The sequence below is a fragment of the Rosa chinensis genome, chromosome 7 (assembly GCF_002994745.2).
Source record: "Rosa chinensis cultivar Old Blush chromosome 7, RchiOBHm-V2, whole genome shotgun sequence".
NCBI classification, from domain to species: domain Eukaryota; kingdom Viridiplantae; phylum Streptophyta; class Magnoliopsida; order Rosales; family Rosaceae; genus Rosa; species Rosa chinensis.
Window position 1 is genome coordinate 70,253,005 of NC_037094.1, and position 16,892 is coordinate 70,269,896.

At 39.0% G+C, this 16,892-nt stretch overlaps 2 protein-coding genes across 2 annotated transcripts; both read left to right on the plus strand.

Moving 5' to 3' along the window:
* The first annotated feature begins 2,490 nt into the window (after positions 1–2,490).
* LOC112178508 (methyl-CpG-binding domain-containing protein 8) lies at positions 2,491–5,786 on the plus strand. The gene is made up of 3 exons (XM_024316645.2): positions 2,491–3,691; positions 5,075–5,210; positions 5,301–5,786. The coding sequence occupies exons 1-3, from the start codon at positions 2,568–2,570 to the stop codon at positions 5,784–5,786; spliced, it is 1,746 nt and encodes a 581-aa protein (XP_024172413.1). The 5' UTR covers positions 2,491–2,567.
* Positions 5,787–6,175: 389 nt separating this feature from the next.
* On the plus strand, positions 6,176–8,992 carry LOC112178509. The gene is made up of 3 exons (XM_024316646.2): positions 6,176–7,219; positions 7,476–7,931; positions 8,587–8,992. Exons 1-2 carry the CDS (start codon positions 6,176–6,178, stop codon positions 7,854–7,856), a joined length of 1,425 nt encoding a protein of 474 aa, XP_024172414.1. The 3' UTR covers positions 7,857–7,931; positions 8,587–8,992.
* Positions 8,993–16,892: the final 7,900 nt, after the last annotated feature.

The following is a 16,892-nucleotide window of genomic DNA, read 5'->3' on the forward strand; positions in this document are numbered from 1 at the left end:
TGTAGTACTTCTGATTAAAACTCTTATCTTCTCGCGTTCTTCTATTGCATGCCCACCCTTACTTCAATTACGTACGAATGAATCGATCCTTGTATAGAATTGCATAAGAAAGACTAAAAAAATAAAGGAAGGGTTGGCAACTTTTGGAGAAACGAAGGGTTGCCAAAACCATAGGGCCGCTGCCATGCAAATCCAACAAATTAGGTTATAGATATACACACAAATTAGGTCTTCATATATCTCCACTCTTGATATTGCTCATCCACATTCTCTAAAACTAATTATTTATGTTGTGTTTGTCACGAGCAGAACTATATATATAATCATGAGAAAAATTTAGCTACCGTCTCCAAATTATACTGCCAAGATCAATTTGATACCCAAACTCTCAAAAGTATCAATGTGATACCCAAAGACGTATTTTGCCATCAACGTGATACTTCCGTCAAAAATCTCTAATGGCGCCGTCTGTTTGCTGACGTAACAAGCACGTGGGTCCCATGTGATATTTTTATGAAGGGTAAAATTGTCTTTCTCTACCAATTAATTAAAAAAAAATAATACCGATCGAGCTCCCTCTCTCCCCCTTTCCCAATCTGATCCTCTCTCCTTTCTATCACAATTGATTATTTTCTGGGAATGAATTTGTGGATTTGTGAGCTCTCTCTAAACCATGGCCGCTTCCTCCTACCTAGAAACCCCAGACCTCCTCTCATCCATATGCAATCTCATGCCCATCCGCCTCGAATCCACCAACTACTTCATCTGGTCTCATCTCATGACCACCATCTTCAACGCCCACGGCCTCCCGTCGCAATCAATCTCACCTCACATTGCAATCAATCACAGCCGCTTCTTCGATTCTCGATAGCTTTTGATTTCTAGGGTTTATGATTTGGTTAAGGTGAGGCCATGGAGACTGGCTTGGAGGGAGAGAAGACGAGAGCTCAGGCTCAGGGAGGTGAGATCAGAACCAAGTGCAAAATGAAGACTCATTCGCAGTTGGAAGTTCTTGAGCAAGCTTATGCAGGTTTCTGGATTTTTGTTTTGAGAATTTGTTTGTTTATTTTAGTGGAGGATAGTGTAATGAGAATGTGAATGTGTGTGTGTGTGTGTGTTTTGGATTTTAGCTTAGCAATACCCGTCGGAAGCGGTGAGAGCTGAGCTGTCGGCGAAATTGGATCTTTCTAATCGGCAACTACAGATGTGGTTTTGCCACCGGAGATTGAAGGACCATAAGCCGACGCCAACGACTGGGAAGCGACAAAGGAAAGATTCTTCTATTGGAAAGACTAGAATGGTTTCTAAGGAAATGGCGGGGAGTGAGCCGCCGCTGCAGCAATTGATAATAGAGGCTCGAGCTGTTGCTTTTGTGGAGGCGCAGCTGGGGGAGCCATTCAGGGAGGTTGGGCCATACTGGGCTTGGAGTTTGATCCATTGCCACCGGGTGCATTTGGTTCCGTTGTCATCAATGCCACGCTGTCCTTGTCGGCGCTGCTGCACATCATCGGCTCCGACACGTCCAGGGACCAGTGGCTGACATTGGAGCGGCGATTCACGTCGATGTTGGATTGGAGAGGATGATGGCAGCATTGGTGACGGTTTGGGCGGAGGAGAAGGAGAGGAGAGAGAGAAGAAGAAGAAGAATCAAAAGCCATTTTTCTTTGATTTCTTGGGCGGAGGCGAAGGAGCGGAGCTTGCAGTGATTTGGCTAGAATAAAATCCTAGAAGAACAAGAAGAAAAAATTAAAGAAGAAAAAAAATGAATTAACAAAAAAAAGGGTAAATTGGTCATTTCACTTTTTTGGAGGGCCCACATGCTTGCCATGTCAACAAACAAATGGTGCTGTTTGATATTCTTGACGGAAGTATCACGTTGATGTCAATATAGGTATTTGGGTATCACATTGATACTTTTGAGAGTTTGGGTATCAAATTGGCCTTGGCAGCATAGTTTGGGGACGTGGGCTGGAATATTCTCTATAATCATCTATCCGCAACTTTGATCACAACACGTGTTTCCCTATTCAAAAATGCATGCATGCATCGTTAATCATTATGAATTAATATACATAATTAATGCTTTCGAAAATTCCATGTACACTATACTGGTGTATGAATTTCGTGAAAATTGAATAATACATCTGACAAATAAAAATATATGATTCAGGATCATAGTACACGTAGTGTCTCCACTAAATTTGAGTGATAGTATGGACTCAAAATACCACGTGATAGTCCAGAACAATATAATAATTATTCTTAATTATAAATACCGAATCAAATATTTTCTGAATTACCAATTATTGGGTCTAGTCAGCACCATGGACCCAATTGAAGGTTGGCTTCTAGCCCAAAGACTTTCAATGGGCCAACTTACAAGTGGATGAGGGCCGAAATTGGGTGGAGTTTGTTAAAGTGGGCCATAAATAAAAATCCAAATGAACCCAGCCCAATCACAGGCACGCGTCAGCAACGTTCCCATAGGTACACTTCGGGTTCATTGAATTAGATACACAGAGTAGGGTGTGGTCATTGAATCACCTCCCCCTTCATTCTTCAATGCCATGGCCACCGTCGACGACCACCACCTCCTCCACCTAGACTCCGTCCCCGTCGTCGACCTCCGCCTCCTCACCCAATCCGAGCTTTACTCCCTCTCCCTCTCCTCCTCCTCCTCCTCCGCATCTCACCGCTTCGACGACGACGTTTTGATCCCCAAAATCGACCGCTCCGTCTTCAACGAATCCGCCGGCAGCCGCAAACAGACCTACTCCCGCCTCCGCCTCGCCCCTCGCAACTCCCAATTCGCCTCCTCCTCCAATTCCAAATCTGCCCTCCCTCCCTCCCACCTCCTCCTCTCCCAGCCGCTCGATCGCGAGAGCCGCCAGATTATCTCGCTCCTCAAGCAGCTCTTCCCCTCCGACGATCAAAACGACGACGTCCTCCTCCCCCAAACCACCACCACCACCACCACCACCACCACCCCCGTGCAGTACAAAATCCCCGCCGCGCCGACGCCTTCCTTCATCGCCTCGGCCGGTGCCGTTTCCGGCGTCGATTCCTCGCTCGGGAAACGGAAGCGCGGCCGGCCGCGGAAGGATTCCAACGCCGTGATTGCGAAACCGGAGGCCGCCGCTGTGCCGGTCAGCTCTGCTGCGTTGGCTGGCGGTGCCGGCGAGGCTGAGGATGGCAATGCCGGTGTTTTGATTGAGAAGCGTGACGGTGGAGCTACGGCGGTTGGGACTTTTGTGCTGAATAGCGAAGGACAGCTTGTGCCGAGTAGCGCGGGGAAGAGGAAGCGAGGGCGGCCGCGGAAGGATGAGATTAGGGTTAGGGATGAGAGTACAGTGGCGGCTTCGGTGAGGAAACCGCCGAGAGTGAAGAAGGAGGAGGATGGAGAGATGGTGCTGGTGAACGTGAACGACGTCGTTGTGGATTTGGATGCATTGGCCAATGCGGACAGTGTGTTTGGGGAGGAGTTGAGGAAGAGGACAGAGGGGTTGGAGACTGAGGCGCAGTTGTTAGGGTTTCTGGAAGGGTTGGAGGGGGACTGGTCAAGTGCTAGGAAGAAGAGGAAGATTGTGCAGGCGAGTGAGCTCGGCGACTTGTTGCCGAAGTGGTGGAAGATCATGCTGTCTCTCAAGAGGAATGGAGGTCATAAATGGATTGTGTGTAGGCGGTTTATAAGGTAGTTTTCTGCTGAATGCTTGGTTTTTGTTCTTGTTATCATTGTTGATGATTGTATACGTGACTGTTTTTGTATAGAAATGTGTTATTGAGCTTAGTATTATTGTAAAGTGTGTTGATTTGGGGTTTCATTCTACTTTAAAAGGGAGAAACTTACGTTAGAATATATATTTTCTTGTAATTGCTTGGGAATAGAATAATATACTGTATATGAAAAAGAAGAAAGTAAACCATTCCCAGAAACAACTGTCAATTTATGAATATATTGCTATCTGTGTTGCTTGATGAGTTTTGAGTAGGGCTGCCACTCGGTCGGTTCTAATCTTATAAGCATTACCAAATACAAAACCAAAGCTTTCGGTTTCAAAATTGAGCTACCAATTACCAACCAAAATTTTCGGTATTTAATAAATTCTACCAAATTCAGTGTTTCGGCTTTCGGTATTACCAACTTTACAACAAGTATTTCTTTAGAATATAAATTAGAATGAACAATATTAGTTTTTGTTTTTTAATTTTATAAATTGTCGTAAACTTTGTGTTCATCTATGTACTATTTCAATTTTCTTTGCACATATAATTTTATCCATTCTCTATAAAACTAGTTATCAAATGATTTTTTTACCCCTTACCCTATAATATATGACCTATAATTCTAAGTTCATTAAAAATATGTACTATTAATCTAGTAGTGATAATAATTTTAATACTTTCGTATAAATATTTATGCTTATATTTCTTAATATACATGTGTGTGAATTGAAAACTGATATATAACTAATATTTAGGTAATCGATAAATTTGGCATTTACCAAAACCAAACCAACTTTTCGGTAATTTTTTGTTTCGGTTACCAAAAAGTCGGTTTAACAAACTTAAAACATCAGTTGGTATTCGGTTGGTTTGATAATTACCGAACCAAATGGCAGCCATAGTTTGGAGGTTAATGAAGTTAGAATTTGTTACCATGAATGGTAATACAATTATAGAACGTAAGAATCTTCTTGAATAGGCCTATGATTTCATAATGGTTGTGCCGTTATGGTCAAACAATGGAAAATCAATAAAAAAGAAAAAGAAAAAGGACAGTATTGATTTTTCACGATTCAGAGGTATCCAAGACATTTGGGTTTGGGGTTTGGGTGTATGAAACTAGACTTTGGTAAAGATTGATCAGGTCAAAGGAAATTTACAATTTTACGGAATTTTATCAGTGCAAAATGCAAATAGTAAAAATATTTCATGATTGTTTAGCATATAGCTACCAAAGAGATTCTGTAGCTACTTTCTTAATATAGATCCTTTATCGTTAGTCGTTACTGCAATTTTATTTTTAGTATGTGCGTGATTCTTATACTAGTTTCCCTAATATGGTATTATCCAGCCCTAATGGGTTGGAGTTTGTGTCGTGCAAGGAAGTTTCTTCATACTTGCACTCTTATTTTGGACTTGGAAGCCAGTCAAATTCTGTTCATACCGATGGGAATATTCAGGTTTCTAATAAAATGGTTTTGGGAGATGTAAGTCACTGTACAATATCTTATTCTTATCATTAATATTATTATTTTTTTGTCTTCTATCTTTATTGTTCAATTTTGTTTTTCATTCAGGGAATGCAACATGATACTAGTTTTACCTATAAAGATAACAACAATGGTCATGAGCTTCTTCGCTGCTCCCCAATGCCCATTACCTCTATGAACAGCTATGTCAAGAGCATTGAAGCATCAGGAGAAGTAATGGGTATGCGGAAAAAATTGGATCCTGTAAAGAATGGTCGTTTGGGGACATCCTTGAAAATTCAAGAACCAGTTGAGATAGATGGGGAACAAACTTCTGATATGATAGCCAACTATGATTTGAGTTCTGATTTCTCTCTGGGTAAGGTAAATGATATCATGGCAAAATATTTTGGCATATCCAATGATGAATCGAATTCAATGTCCTGTGAGGAGCAAGTGATGATGGCTGACAAAACAATTTGCTTTTCTGATGGATTAAATGATGGTGTCAGGGTTGCCATCAGCTCAGTTGATGTGCCCAAAGTGGAGATAGACAGTGCTTCAAATGACAATGGGAAAAGAACATGGAGCTGACAATATTGATAATCACCAATCAACTAGCACTGTAGATGATATGAAAATTGATGATGATGTGATAATTGTAGGAATGGCAGGTCAATATCTGGTATTAGTGAGAGTCACATTGGACCTGAGACTGTATATAATGTTGACCAACAAAGTACTTCAGAAGCCTGCTCGCTTGTTCCTTCAATTGTGATGGAGTCTCTTCATGAAAGAGGTTCAGACAGTGGTTTATATAGTACAGCCACTGATGAGAAAACATGTGTTGTCAGTAATAACTTCAATAATGATTCATTCCCCACATTTTATGAGCCCAGATTTGATGATATTGGCCTATCTGGGAGTAATGAGAAGACATTTTGTTTTGGCAGCGATCATGCTACTTGCCAGATGTAGATTCCATGGAGATCAGTGTGCGAATTCGAAGTACTGGAAGCTATTCAAATGTTCCACCTCTGGATGGACATAGTTGTAATATTAATGCAACGAATCCCAGTTGCACAGTGGAAGAACTCTTGCAGGACAAGAGGTTAGCAAGCAACGCATTTAATTCATTTGTTAATAAGCAGACCCCTGGTAATCTAAATAAGGGTGCTATTCATACAGCAGAAGGGCATAAAGTTGAGCATGCCAAAAATTATGACAATAGTGAGTTAAGTGTTAATTTTGGTAGCAGGGCCACTGGAACTAATGCAGATACTACCTCTTGCATTGACCAGGAAAGAAGCTCTAAAGGCTATTCTCTTGCTTCATATGCGAACGAGCATGCATCTGTTTCGGAAAATAGTTTTGTCTGCAATGGCATTTTGGAAGAACTTAAGCCCGATAGAGGTACTTCTGAAACTGATTTGGTTTGCCCATCGGAATATCAACAAGGATATAATCTGGTAAATCATGCAAACAACACATCCTCAAGGCCAATTGAAGTATTAAAAGAGGAGGTTAAAAGATCTTGGAATGATGAGGTGCTGCATCCTTTTGGCAGCAGTCGCAGTGGACAAGAAGCGAATGCTATGAGTAGCACTGTGACCTCAATAAATTCTCAAGGACCTTCCCTTGTTATTTCGGGGGATAACCAATCATTTGCTACTGGCTCTGGCATATTTAGTAGCTCAGTATTGGACGATAAGCTGATAAGAGTCCCTGTTAATGACTTAGCACGCCCAAGTGGTAGTGAGCAAACCCCTGGTTTTGTAAATAATCTGAACAGGATTTATAGCACCACATCGTGGGAGCAGCCTAAATCCGAGGTTGCAGAAAATTCAAGGAACAATGAGGCCATCAATGGTTTTTTAAATGATTCCCAACCTACTGCCGATTCCATCTCCGAGCTTAGGTGGAGAAATGGTGGGCAAAACGTCCAGCAGAGTGCATTGGCTGACAATTCTTCTGCACTTATGCCATCATCTGTCAGTTATCCGAACTTTGATCTGCTGTCAAGCAAGGTATACTATATATGTGTTTTTGTTCATCCTCATTCTACCTGTCGAGCAGCATGTCTCTAATGCAATTCTTGCTCAGTATTTTTTATTTTATGTGTCTTCAGAATTTTGGTGCCAAATTTTAGATTGCTTTTTGGGGTTCCTAAACCTTTCTTCCATTGAATGATTTCAATTTTCTTTTCAATTGAAAGCTGCAAGGATTCTGATGTGTTGTCTTTCTACTGTTATAAGTTTATACTGTGTTGGCTTCAATGAACAGGGTGCAAATGGAGCTTTGAGCATAAGTGAAAAGTTTGACAACACTTCATGTTTGGAAGGATTAAAGTCGAGTAGTTTAGAGCAGTTTGAGCATGACTTTCTGACTGCTCAAGCAACCTATCAGTCAAAGGAATCAAATGTGTTGTCATATGATGAGACTCATGAGAGTATAGAGCAAGGTTTCAATTCATCTGGTTGGCCAGAGAAGGAAGCACTGCCTTCGGTGCCAAATATAGAAAGCAGGCGTGAGATTAACAGCTGTGTCTGGTGCAGAAATGAGTTTTATCATGATGTTTATGGAGCCGGAATGCAAACTGGTTCAGTGGGTTTTATGTGTGCAAACTGCCAGGGCAAGTTCTCAGGTCATGTCGGTTTTCTGTAGTTATCCATTCACTCCATGATTCATGAGGATTTGCTAATTATATACCCATCATCCTAGCAATATCTTTGATATGAGGTAATTTTCACATCTAATGAATGAGTAGATAGTTTGCTCTAGTTTTTTCCAACACTTTGTCTAGCCTATAACAATATACATGAGCAAAAATATGGTAACAAGATGGCAATCAAAATTAATTATAGTAAATCATATTTAATAGATTTAGCAAATGTTGTGAGTTATTAGACGGGTTTTTTAGTTAGGGCTTTTATGTGTTCTGGAAATGAATCAAGTTTTGTTGGTGCCCAATCATGCCACCATTTATTCAAGGGGACATTAGATATGGAAGGTTAAATTTAACAAATGTCTTCATATCCTGTTACCCAGAAAAAAGGCTGGGCAGAGTACGTGTGTGTAGCCAAAATAATCTATATTATCCTTTCTATTTCCGGCTTTATCAGATTGTTGTACTTTGGGGATTGTTTAATTTCTGTTTTGTTAGCATAGTGGTTGTTTCCATAGTGCGACAGCTTTTAATTTAGTCCCTTTTAACATGCATTCAAGTCTATCTTGTGCAGTTCAGATTAGTTCGTACTTTGGTCAATGTTTTAAGCTAAATTTATTAAAAGCTTTATTTTGTGATTACTCTAATTTCATTAATCAATGAATTGGGAATGAGTCGATGACAAATGATTGTGGGTTATTCTCATATATATATTTATAAATTTTCCAGGCATTGGTCGAACTCTTTGGAGGACTGCTTCACAGATAGACCTTTGTAACTAGGGACGAGCTGGTTCTGGTATGGCGCTCTATGTCATATCTTGTCAGAAGTCACTTGCTGCAGCACATTCTTTTTTCTTCTTCATTTCCTTTGGGTCTAATTGTTTGTTTGATAATTTACGCTGATTTAGGCCTCTCTTTTTTTTCTTTCTGTGGAGGACCCTTTTTTCTATTATCCTCACAAGAAAGAAACTCATTGTCCAGTTAGGTTTATGGGCTAACTTGTGCATAGCAACTTGCATAACATTTTCGTCCCTTAATATAGCCTTACAAAATAAATACTTACTGCCCAAACTTATTGTATGCTGAGTTGCTGACTCTTGTTTTCATTGTGAAAACTTGGTCTTGTTAGAATATGATTATTGTCTTGAAGGTTCTCGAGCTCTACTTCCCCAGGGTTTTAAAGATGATTTGCTCTTCCTACCCTGTACTGTGGCACAAGCCCAATTTTATGAGTATTTGGCCCATATTGGCATTCTTTTTTAGTCCTATCTGAGGAGTGGGATATGGTTTAGAAGTATTTGGAGAGGATCTGTTGAATATAGATATTAAAATTTTACACCAGCCAAATGTATCTGGCATATATCTTGATGGATTTTGAATGTAGCAGTTCTCTTTGAGCTCAAGGCATACTTGGTAAGGGTTGTATCTAGGCAGTAACCTACATCTTTGTTTGAGATGTATCAGATGGCTCCACAAGCACATCAGCCTTGTGGCATCATTGACATTTTTAATTTTTTTCATCCATTTGTGGAGCTAATGGACTGGTCATTTAGTCGAAGAAGAGACGACTAAATGCCCCTGTTGGGAATGGAGAATCTTGATGACTTTTTATATTTTTTATTTTATTCTATTTGGTAGGAAGAGAAGAAAAGAGAATCTTGGTGGTTTTGTTAAATAACGCCTGGTAGAGTTCATGTCATTTTCCATTGGCTGCGACTTTCTTTTGGAATACCCAGATCAGGATATCATCCCTTGACTATTGCACTGGCCTAGACTTTGGTTAATTTGTTGTATGATGTCATTTTTATGTTTCAAAGTAATTTCTTCGTTTTCCGGTAAATCAGTGAATTTACGTAGTCATACTTTACCATAAAAAGGTTCTAGGAGGATTGAATATGTTTGTAGCCATATGCCATATTCTGTATGCCTTTTCTCCTTCTCTTTTTCGAGTAGTATTAAGTATATCTATTTTAGCTGGAGGTTTATATTACGTGTCTTCTGTTGGGTGGTTGCACACTTGCACTCCACAAATTTTGTCCTGGTAGGTTTCGATCAGAAACAACAATGTGTAGGTAGCATTGATGACTATTGATTCTCCACCCAAAAACTACAAAAACCAAGCATCGAATTCTCCACCCCCCATGGCTGCTTGAAAGTTCCGCCCATGAACCTGTGATTTTTTGGTTATTTACCGAAAGTTAATATCCCAAATAGGGTTTTTGGCCCAAAGCTGCTGATATTTTAGTGAAAAATAGTCGTCATCGTTACTAAAAGCTGGACAATGCAGTGTATCCGCTAAACAATTTAAAGTCGAGCCCCGTGACTAACCCTTTCGGTCAAGCACTAGGCAACTTCTAAGCATGTTTGTTTTACATGATTGTCATTGTCAGGCTCAATTTTAATTTCTATGAACTTCGCTAATCTGACTTATGTTATACTAATGTCTAACACATGTTGAGACTAAGGAGTAGATCATTACTTCGAGAAAACTAATTTTAAAATCAACACCAAAGCCAAATCATTACTTGGAGAAAACTAACAATCCAGATCAATTGGCAACATTATCTCCAATTCTGTTCAATTTCCTTGCACCGGCAGACCTAGCTGGGGGCAAGTGAGGGCTCGTGTGCCCACTGAGTTGTGTTTGTAGTAGAGCTAGCTGATGATCAACTAGTTATAGCCTAAATATTAACATGGGAAAACATCACCAATGGTCACTGAGTTATGACTTATTCGACACTTAACTCACTGTATTTTTCAACAATATCACTTAACTCACTCAGTTTTACATCCGTCTTTCACTTAATTCACTGTCGTTAATTCTGCCGTTAAAAGATATTAAAATTGAGGGTATATTTGTCTAAACACTAAAAAAATGCATTTCTAACTTTTTTTTTTTTTTTTTAGAAGACAATTTTTTTGCAAATTATATTTAAGTTAAAAAAATCATTTTTATTGGAAATCTCAGAAATTTAAAAAATTAAAAAAAGTCTAATAAATGTAAATTGAGGGTATATTTGTCTAAACACTAAAAAAATGCATTTCTATCTTCTTCTTTTTAAAAAAAAAGACAATTTTTTTTCAAATTATATTTAAGTTAAAAAAATTTATTTTTTATTAGAAATCTCAGAAATTTAAAAATTGAAAAAAGTCTAATAAATGTAAATTGATATTTGTCTAAACACTAAAAAAATGCATTTCTAACTTTTTTTTTTTTTAAAAGACAATTTTTTTTTCAAATTATATTTAAGTTAAAAAAAATCATTTTTAATTAGAAATTTCAGAAATTTAAAAAAATTGAAAAAAAGTATAATAAATGTAGTTTTTTAAAGTTAAAAATGATTTTTAAGTGTTTTGACAAATATACCCTCAATTTTAACGGCTTCTAACGGTAAATTAACGGCAGTGAGTTAAGTGAAAAACGGATGTAAAACTGAGTGAGTTAAGTGATATTGTAGAAAATACAGTGAGTTAAGTGTCGAATAAGTCATAACTCAGTGACCATTGGTGATATTTCCCCATATTAACATACATCCCCCACAACAGCTTAAAATAGAGAGAATATGACAATATACCCCGATATAAATAAAATCTTGGGCCCGCCACTGTTTTCTTGAATATAAACAAACTAAAACACAGTGGCACAATATGGAAGAGAGATATCAGCGGCGGTGACAAGACTAGCATGGTGTCTCCTTGCGATGGTCGCTAAGTATCGTGAATGTTGAAGGTCATAGCTTCGAAGCTATACATTTTGTTCCATCAAAAATTTACGCGATCTACCATTGGCCGATCTGAAATGAAATCAGAGAGAGACATCAAAGAACATGAAACCCCCTTTTACAAAGAAATTAAGGAATCGATGAGAAAAAATTGAAAACTGAACGATTAGATGGAGCTGAATTGCAAGTTTAAGGTGGTGAGAATGATTAACTGAAGCGGGGAGTAGATTGTGTGAGAATGAGGCCTCCACAGTCCGATGGTTTTTTGTATCACTATGGTAGAAGGTGTTGAGGTGTTTTTGGGACTGTAGAGTCTCGTTCAATAAAGTCTATGTTGTTGCCAAACATGGGCTAGCTTGTGTTACATTAGATAAGGATCTCCAATTCCATCCAACTTGTAAGAAACACGCCCTAAGTGTGTTCTCGACTTCTTGGTATTTCATAGATAAAACACAAAGCCAATATGAGTATGAGGTTTCAGATACAATATTTTTGATTAGGTAGGGCTGACATGTATGAGTTAAGGTCGCCCTACCCCATCAGCTCTTTTCTACTTCTGTCTCAATCTAATCATTCTCGCAAATTCATAGTCTAAATTTTCTGTAAATTTTGATCCTTCTGCAACTTGAAAAATTTCCGACATTCATCTTCGTCATATCTAGATTCGTGTAGGTTTAAATGATGTTTGTTGGACAATTTACTATCATGTATTGTGCAATTGTTGAAACAAGGTAATTCTTATATCATGTCTTTGATATACAGAGTCTTCTTGGTTAGACGTGGTAGGTTTAATGCAACATTGCTTCGTCTGTGGTGATCCTTATCAATTATCTTAGGGTTGGGTGAAATTGACCAATGGTTGTGCTTATTTTCGGCAAGAAGGGTTTGTAATTGTTACTATGCCTTCTGTACACTTTTTTTTTTTAATAAACGGCTAGTGCGACTACCCTCAAGGCTTGATTAATGAAACTGCCGAATACAAACCCGGGGGGGGGGGGGGTGTGGTATTGATCCTAAACCCTTTATTACGTACGCTTCTAGAGAACGTCCTGAAATAATATCAGAAGTCTCTATCAATTAATGTATTCAACCAGGCACCAATTAGCAAATAGTGCTTTATTGGCTACTCCATTTGCTTGACATAGCGATGATATAACTGAAAGATAACTCAATTACATAGAAGCATAATTACCAAAAAGCATAGCTTTCCTACTATGTTGCCACAAGAAGATAAATCCGATGACACTTAGTTTACCCTACCACTAGGCAGTAGCGACCATTTGACGGGCTTCTGTACACTTTAGTTTTGATTGTTGCGTTGATTTTGTTCTCATACTTAATTATGCATGGTGAATAGTCATTTTTGATGTGATTGAATTTTTTATCCGATAAAAAGCAATAATACTAGTACAACAATAAGAGCACTACGCCGCGAGAGAGCACCTACACAGCAAAACGTTTCTTGTCCGGCGGCAGCCATGGGTAGCGGCATCGCCGTGTTGTCCCGGTGCTGGCTGCCGGACGGGTACTTCGCCCGGGCGGGGGTCTAAAAAACGGGGTGTTGGCTCGGGTTCTGGCAGGATGGACGCGGGTTGGGGCGGCCTCTCTAAACGTCTTCTGCAGCCATTTTTGTGCAGCTCTACGTCTGGGTGCGGATTTCAAAATCTAGCATCGGTGCGGCTCATGGGTCTCAGGGCAGGGCGCAGCATCGGCAGAGCCTCGTGGGGACTCGGGCAGCGCGAGCGGTGACGAAGCTCAATGGCGCGTCCTCTAGTAGGCGGCTTGTGGCGAGGCTGAGCAGGTTTCGTAGCAGGGCTCGTTGACGGAGGAACTGCACCGGGGCTGTGGAGGCGGCTGAGGGCGTGGTGGAGATGTGATCTGGGCCTGGGTAAACTTTTTTGCTGGGCTTGAGTTGGGCCTCTTTCTTTGGGGTTGCCTTATTGGGTTTTCTAATTTAGGCTAGGGTTTTGCCCTAAGGCTATTTATATGTTTTTTAGTTTGTCTAAATTACAATAATCCTTGTATTAGGAAACTAGGCACTGATGTGCATCTATGTCTCTTTAGCGTCTCTGGAGTAGTACCGAAGGAGGATATTCGCTATTTCTACGTATTTAAATGTACAATGAGTAGGACTATATGTATGTACCAGTTGTGGGTACTACCACTAGCTTCTTGTTTGTCTATTAATGACAGCGGAAGGGTATGTAACAGCTATTATGGCTTGTGACGAATATATTGGCACCCGTTTTGGGTTGGATTCAAAAAAAAAAAAAAAAAAAAAATAAGAGCACTACAGAGATTGCATATTCAAGGATATCACTCATCTAAGGGACAGTATTTAAGGGGTGTGACAGACAAGTGAATCTCAATCACAAGTACTAAATTCAAAGGCTAAAACTAAACAACTTTTAAATGTGCATATAGTATCAACCATCAGATTCACTTATCTCTTACACTCCCAAAAACTGTCTCTTAATTAGGTGAGCATGACTCTTATTGTAAGAACTATATATCAATATCAAAGTCAAGACATAACACAAGTCCATGGACACTATTCAGTGCATATGAAAATCGCAACACCATAGACATCACATTGAATTAAAGTGAAAGAGTGTGTGTGTGTGTAATTTTAAAATTGAATCACAACTAGGTCATTTTGGTCTCAATTTTTTTTTTCAGGATTCAGAATCAAGGATCCTCGTTCCTTGTTATCAAATTTCTTTCGAATTTTCCCCAATTGGGACAGCTACACTTGAGCGATCTGACTTTTAATCACGATTCCTAGATTTAGATAGATCTACCATAAATTGGTTTCTTTGAAGTGTGAGGTCATATGTATTCAAGGTGAAACGGATTTATGACTAAGTTGGACTAAACAAAAGAAGGGGGGGGGGGGGGGGGGGGGGGGGGGGGAAAGAGGTGAAAAAATTCCAAAAATCAAACAAGGAAAAATTGGTGAATTCATAATGTATGAATATGGTACCTTTTCTTGAAGATCTACAATCCGTTCATCTGATCTTCAATTGATTTGAAATTCGTCTTGAGTACGTTCAAAATCTCACTTCGAGATCCTTATCGTGCTTGTCATATCTTCATTGGATATTCGATAATTTCTTCAATTGTACACCCATTTCTCATTCAGCCTATATGACATTCCAAGAAAAAAAAAAAAAAAAAAATCGTGGTTGAAATTAAGACTGGACTCGGAGTCTCGGACTAATCACCCCCATATCAATGACAACTCTAATTAACTACATGAAAGAGTTAGCACTTTTTTGGGCGGAAAGTAAAGTCGAGAATTTGATAGAAAATTGCTATCAACACCCCGAAAAAGTTAATCCAAACGCCTTCGTTATTTTACTTTAATGAAATTTGTCCGTTATCATTGATAATCCAAAATATTAATAGGTGGGTTACTCTCCATCACTACCCTGATATGACATTTAATAATAAAACTAGGGGAATATCACAAATAATTACTCAACTTTTACCTATTCGACACTTTGGTCACTCACTTTTTAAATATATCATTTTAGTCACTCAACTTTAACTCTGTCATTCACTTTAGTCACTTCGATAATTTTTATTAAAAAAAAAATTATTTGTCACAATATTAATGATATTTTTGTCAAACCAATTGTGAAAAATTGAGAAATTTGTATTAGAATGATTGGGAGAAGTGATTAAAGTGAGATAAAATGTCCCTTGGGTGGCTAAAATGATTGACAGAGTAATAGTTGAGTAACCAAAGTGATATGTTTGAAAATTGAGTGACCAAAGGGTCGAATGAGTCATAATTGAGTGACCATTTGTGGAATTCTCCATAAAACTAAAATTACAAAACTTGTTGGTATGTTAGAACGGTAAATTTGTTATTTCAAAAAAAAAAAAAAAAGAGAAAGAAAAAGAAAAAAGAAAGCAGAAATGGTACATTTTTTGCTCCATCTTGGTAGAACGATAATGTATATTTAATTATTTGAGCGTAGAATTACATTAATAATAATAGTATAAAATAATAATAAATAATTACTTGAGCATAAGAAGATAGAATTACGAAACTTATACTCCCAATTACGTTATTCTCACATGTAAAATAATTCATTAATAAAAGAACAAAATGACTTTTCATATCCAAACATATTCAATTCTACCATTTTTTCTCTCAGAAAAACCCGACCTAGCTCTGCTAGGGTTTGGAGCAGCGACGCCTCCTTTGAGGTCGTCCTTCCCTGTATCTACTCCATTTTAATGGAGTCATTCATGGGCTTTGGTCTGTCTCTTGCTATTCTTCCTGCCTTCTCTGGTGGCTATAGGGCGGTTTGCCGGGTTCTTGGCTGAGTGAGGGTGATTGATGGTGGGCGCTGCAAAACAACTGCTTACAACCGCTCGGGTACGGGGCTTTGAGTTCTGGTCTTGAAGGAGTGCAAGGCCAATCATGGTCTTCAGAGGTCGTCCACGGTGGTGTTTTGGCTGATGGTGACAACAGCTGGGTATTCTCTTCAAGCTCGACTATTTGGGGACTGTGGAATCCTGGTTTCTGATCTTGTTTATGCAGGTTGATTTGATATGTTTCTTCAAATTATCCACGTCAATGGTGAGCTGGTGATCAGGGATCGAGCCGGTGGTGGTGGTGGGCTGCCAATCAAGGATCACGTCGGCGGCTATGCAGAGGCTTCGGATCCGGATCTGGGATTCGGATGGTTTTTGCAAACATCTCCGGATCTGGGATCTAAGTGGAGATTGGGCTTGGTCTATAGTCCACTATCTTTGGTGGGTTGTATATCAGTTGCTAGATTGGATTGGGATTCTTGTATGTTACTGGTATTGGATTCAAGACCCATGTCTATGGTATCTGTTTGTGAAATATCGTCTGCCAACATAGCCATGTTCTGACAACTTTGGCCGGCTTTGATCTTTAGGTGGAAGAGTTCCCTCGATTCTACGCCGAATTGAATTTTGTTAGTTTGTGCGTTGGACTTGCATGGGTAGTCAAACTATTGACTACTCAATTCATTACACAATTGCAATCCATATGTAAAACCAGCCATGCATTTTGACGTTGCTGCTCTTGCGTTATTTATATTTCCTTGTATGTTGATGCAATTTTTGCATCTTTTCCTTTCATATTGTTTCTTTTGGTTATTGATGCATTCTTGCATTATCTCATTGTAATCTTTCAATTTCAATAAAAGACTGACCTCATTTTACTCAAAAAAAAAAATCTACCATGTTAACTTTTACTCTACTAATAATAAGGATTAAATTCAGTTTAGTCCCTCAAACTTTAGGGCTAAAATTAGTTTGGTCCTTG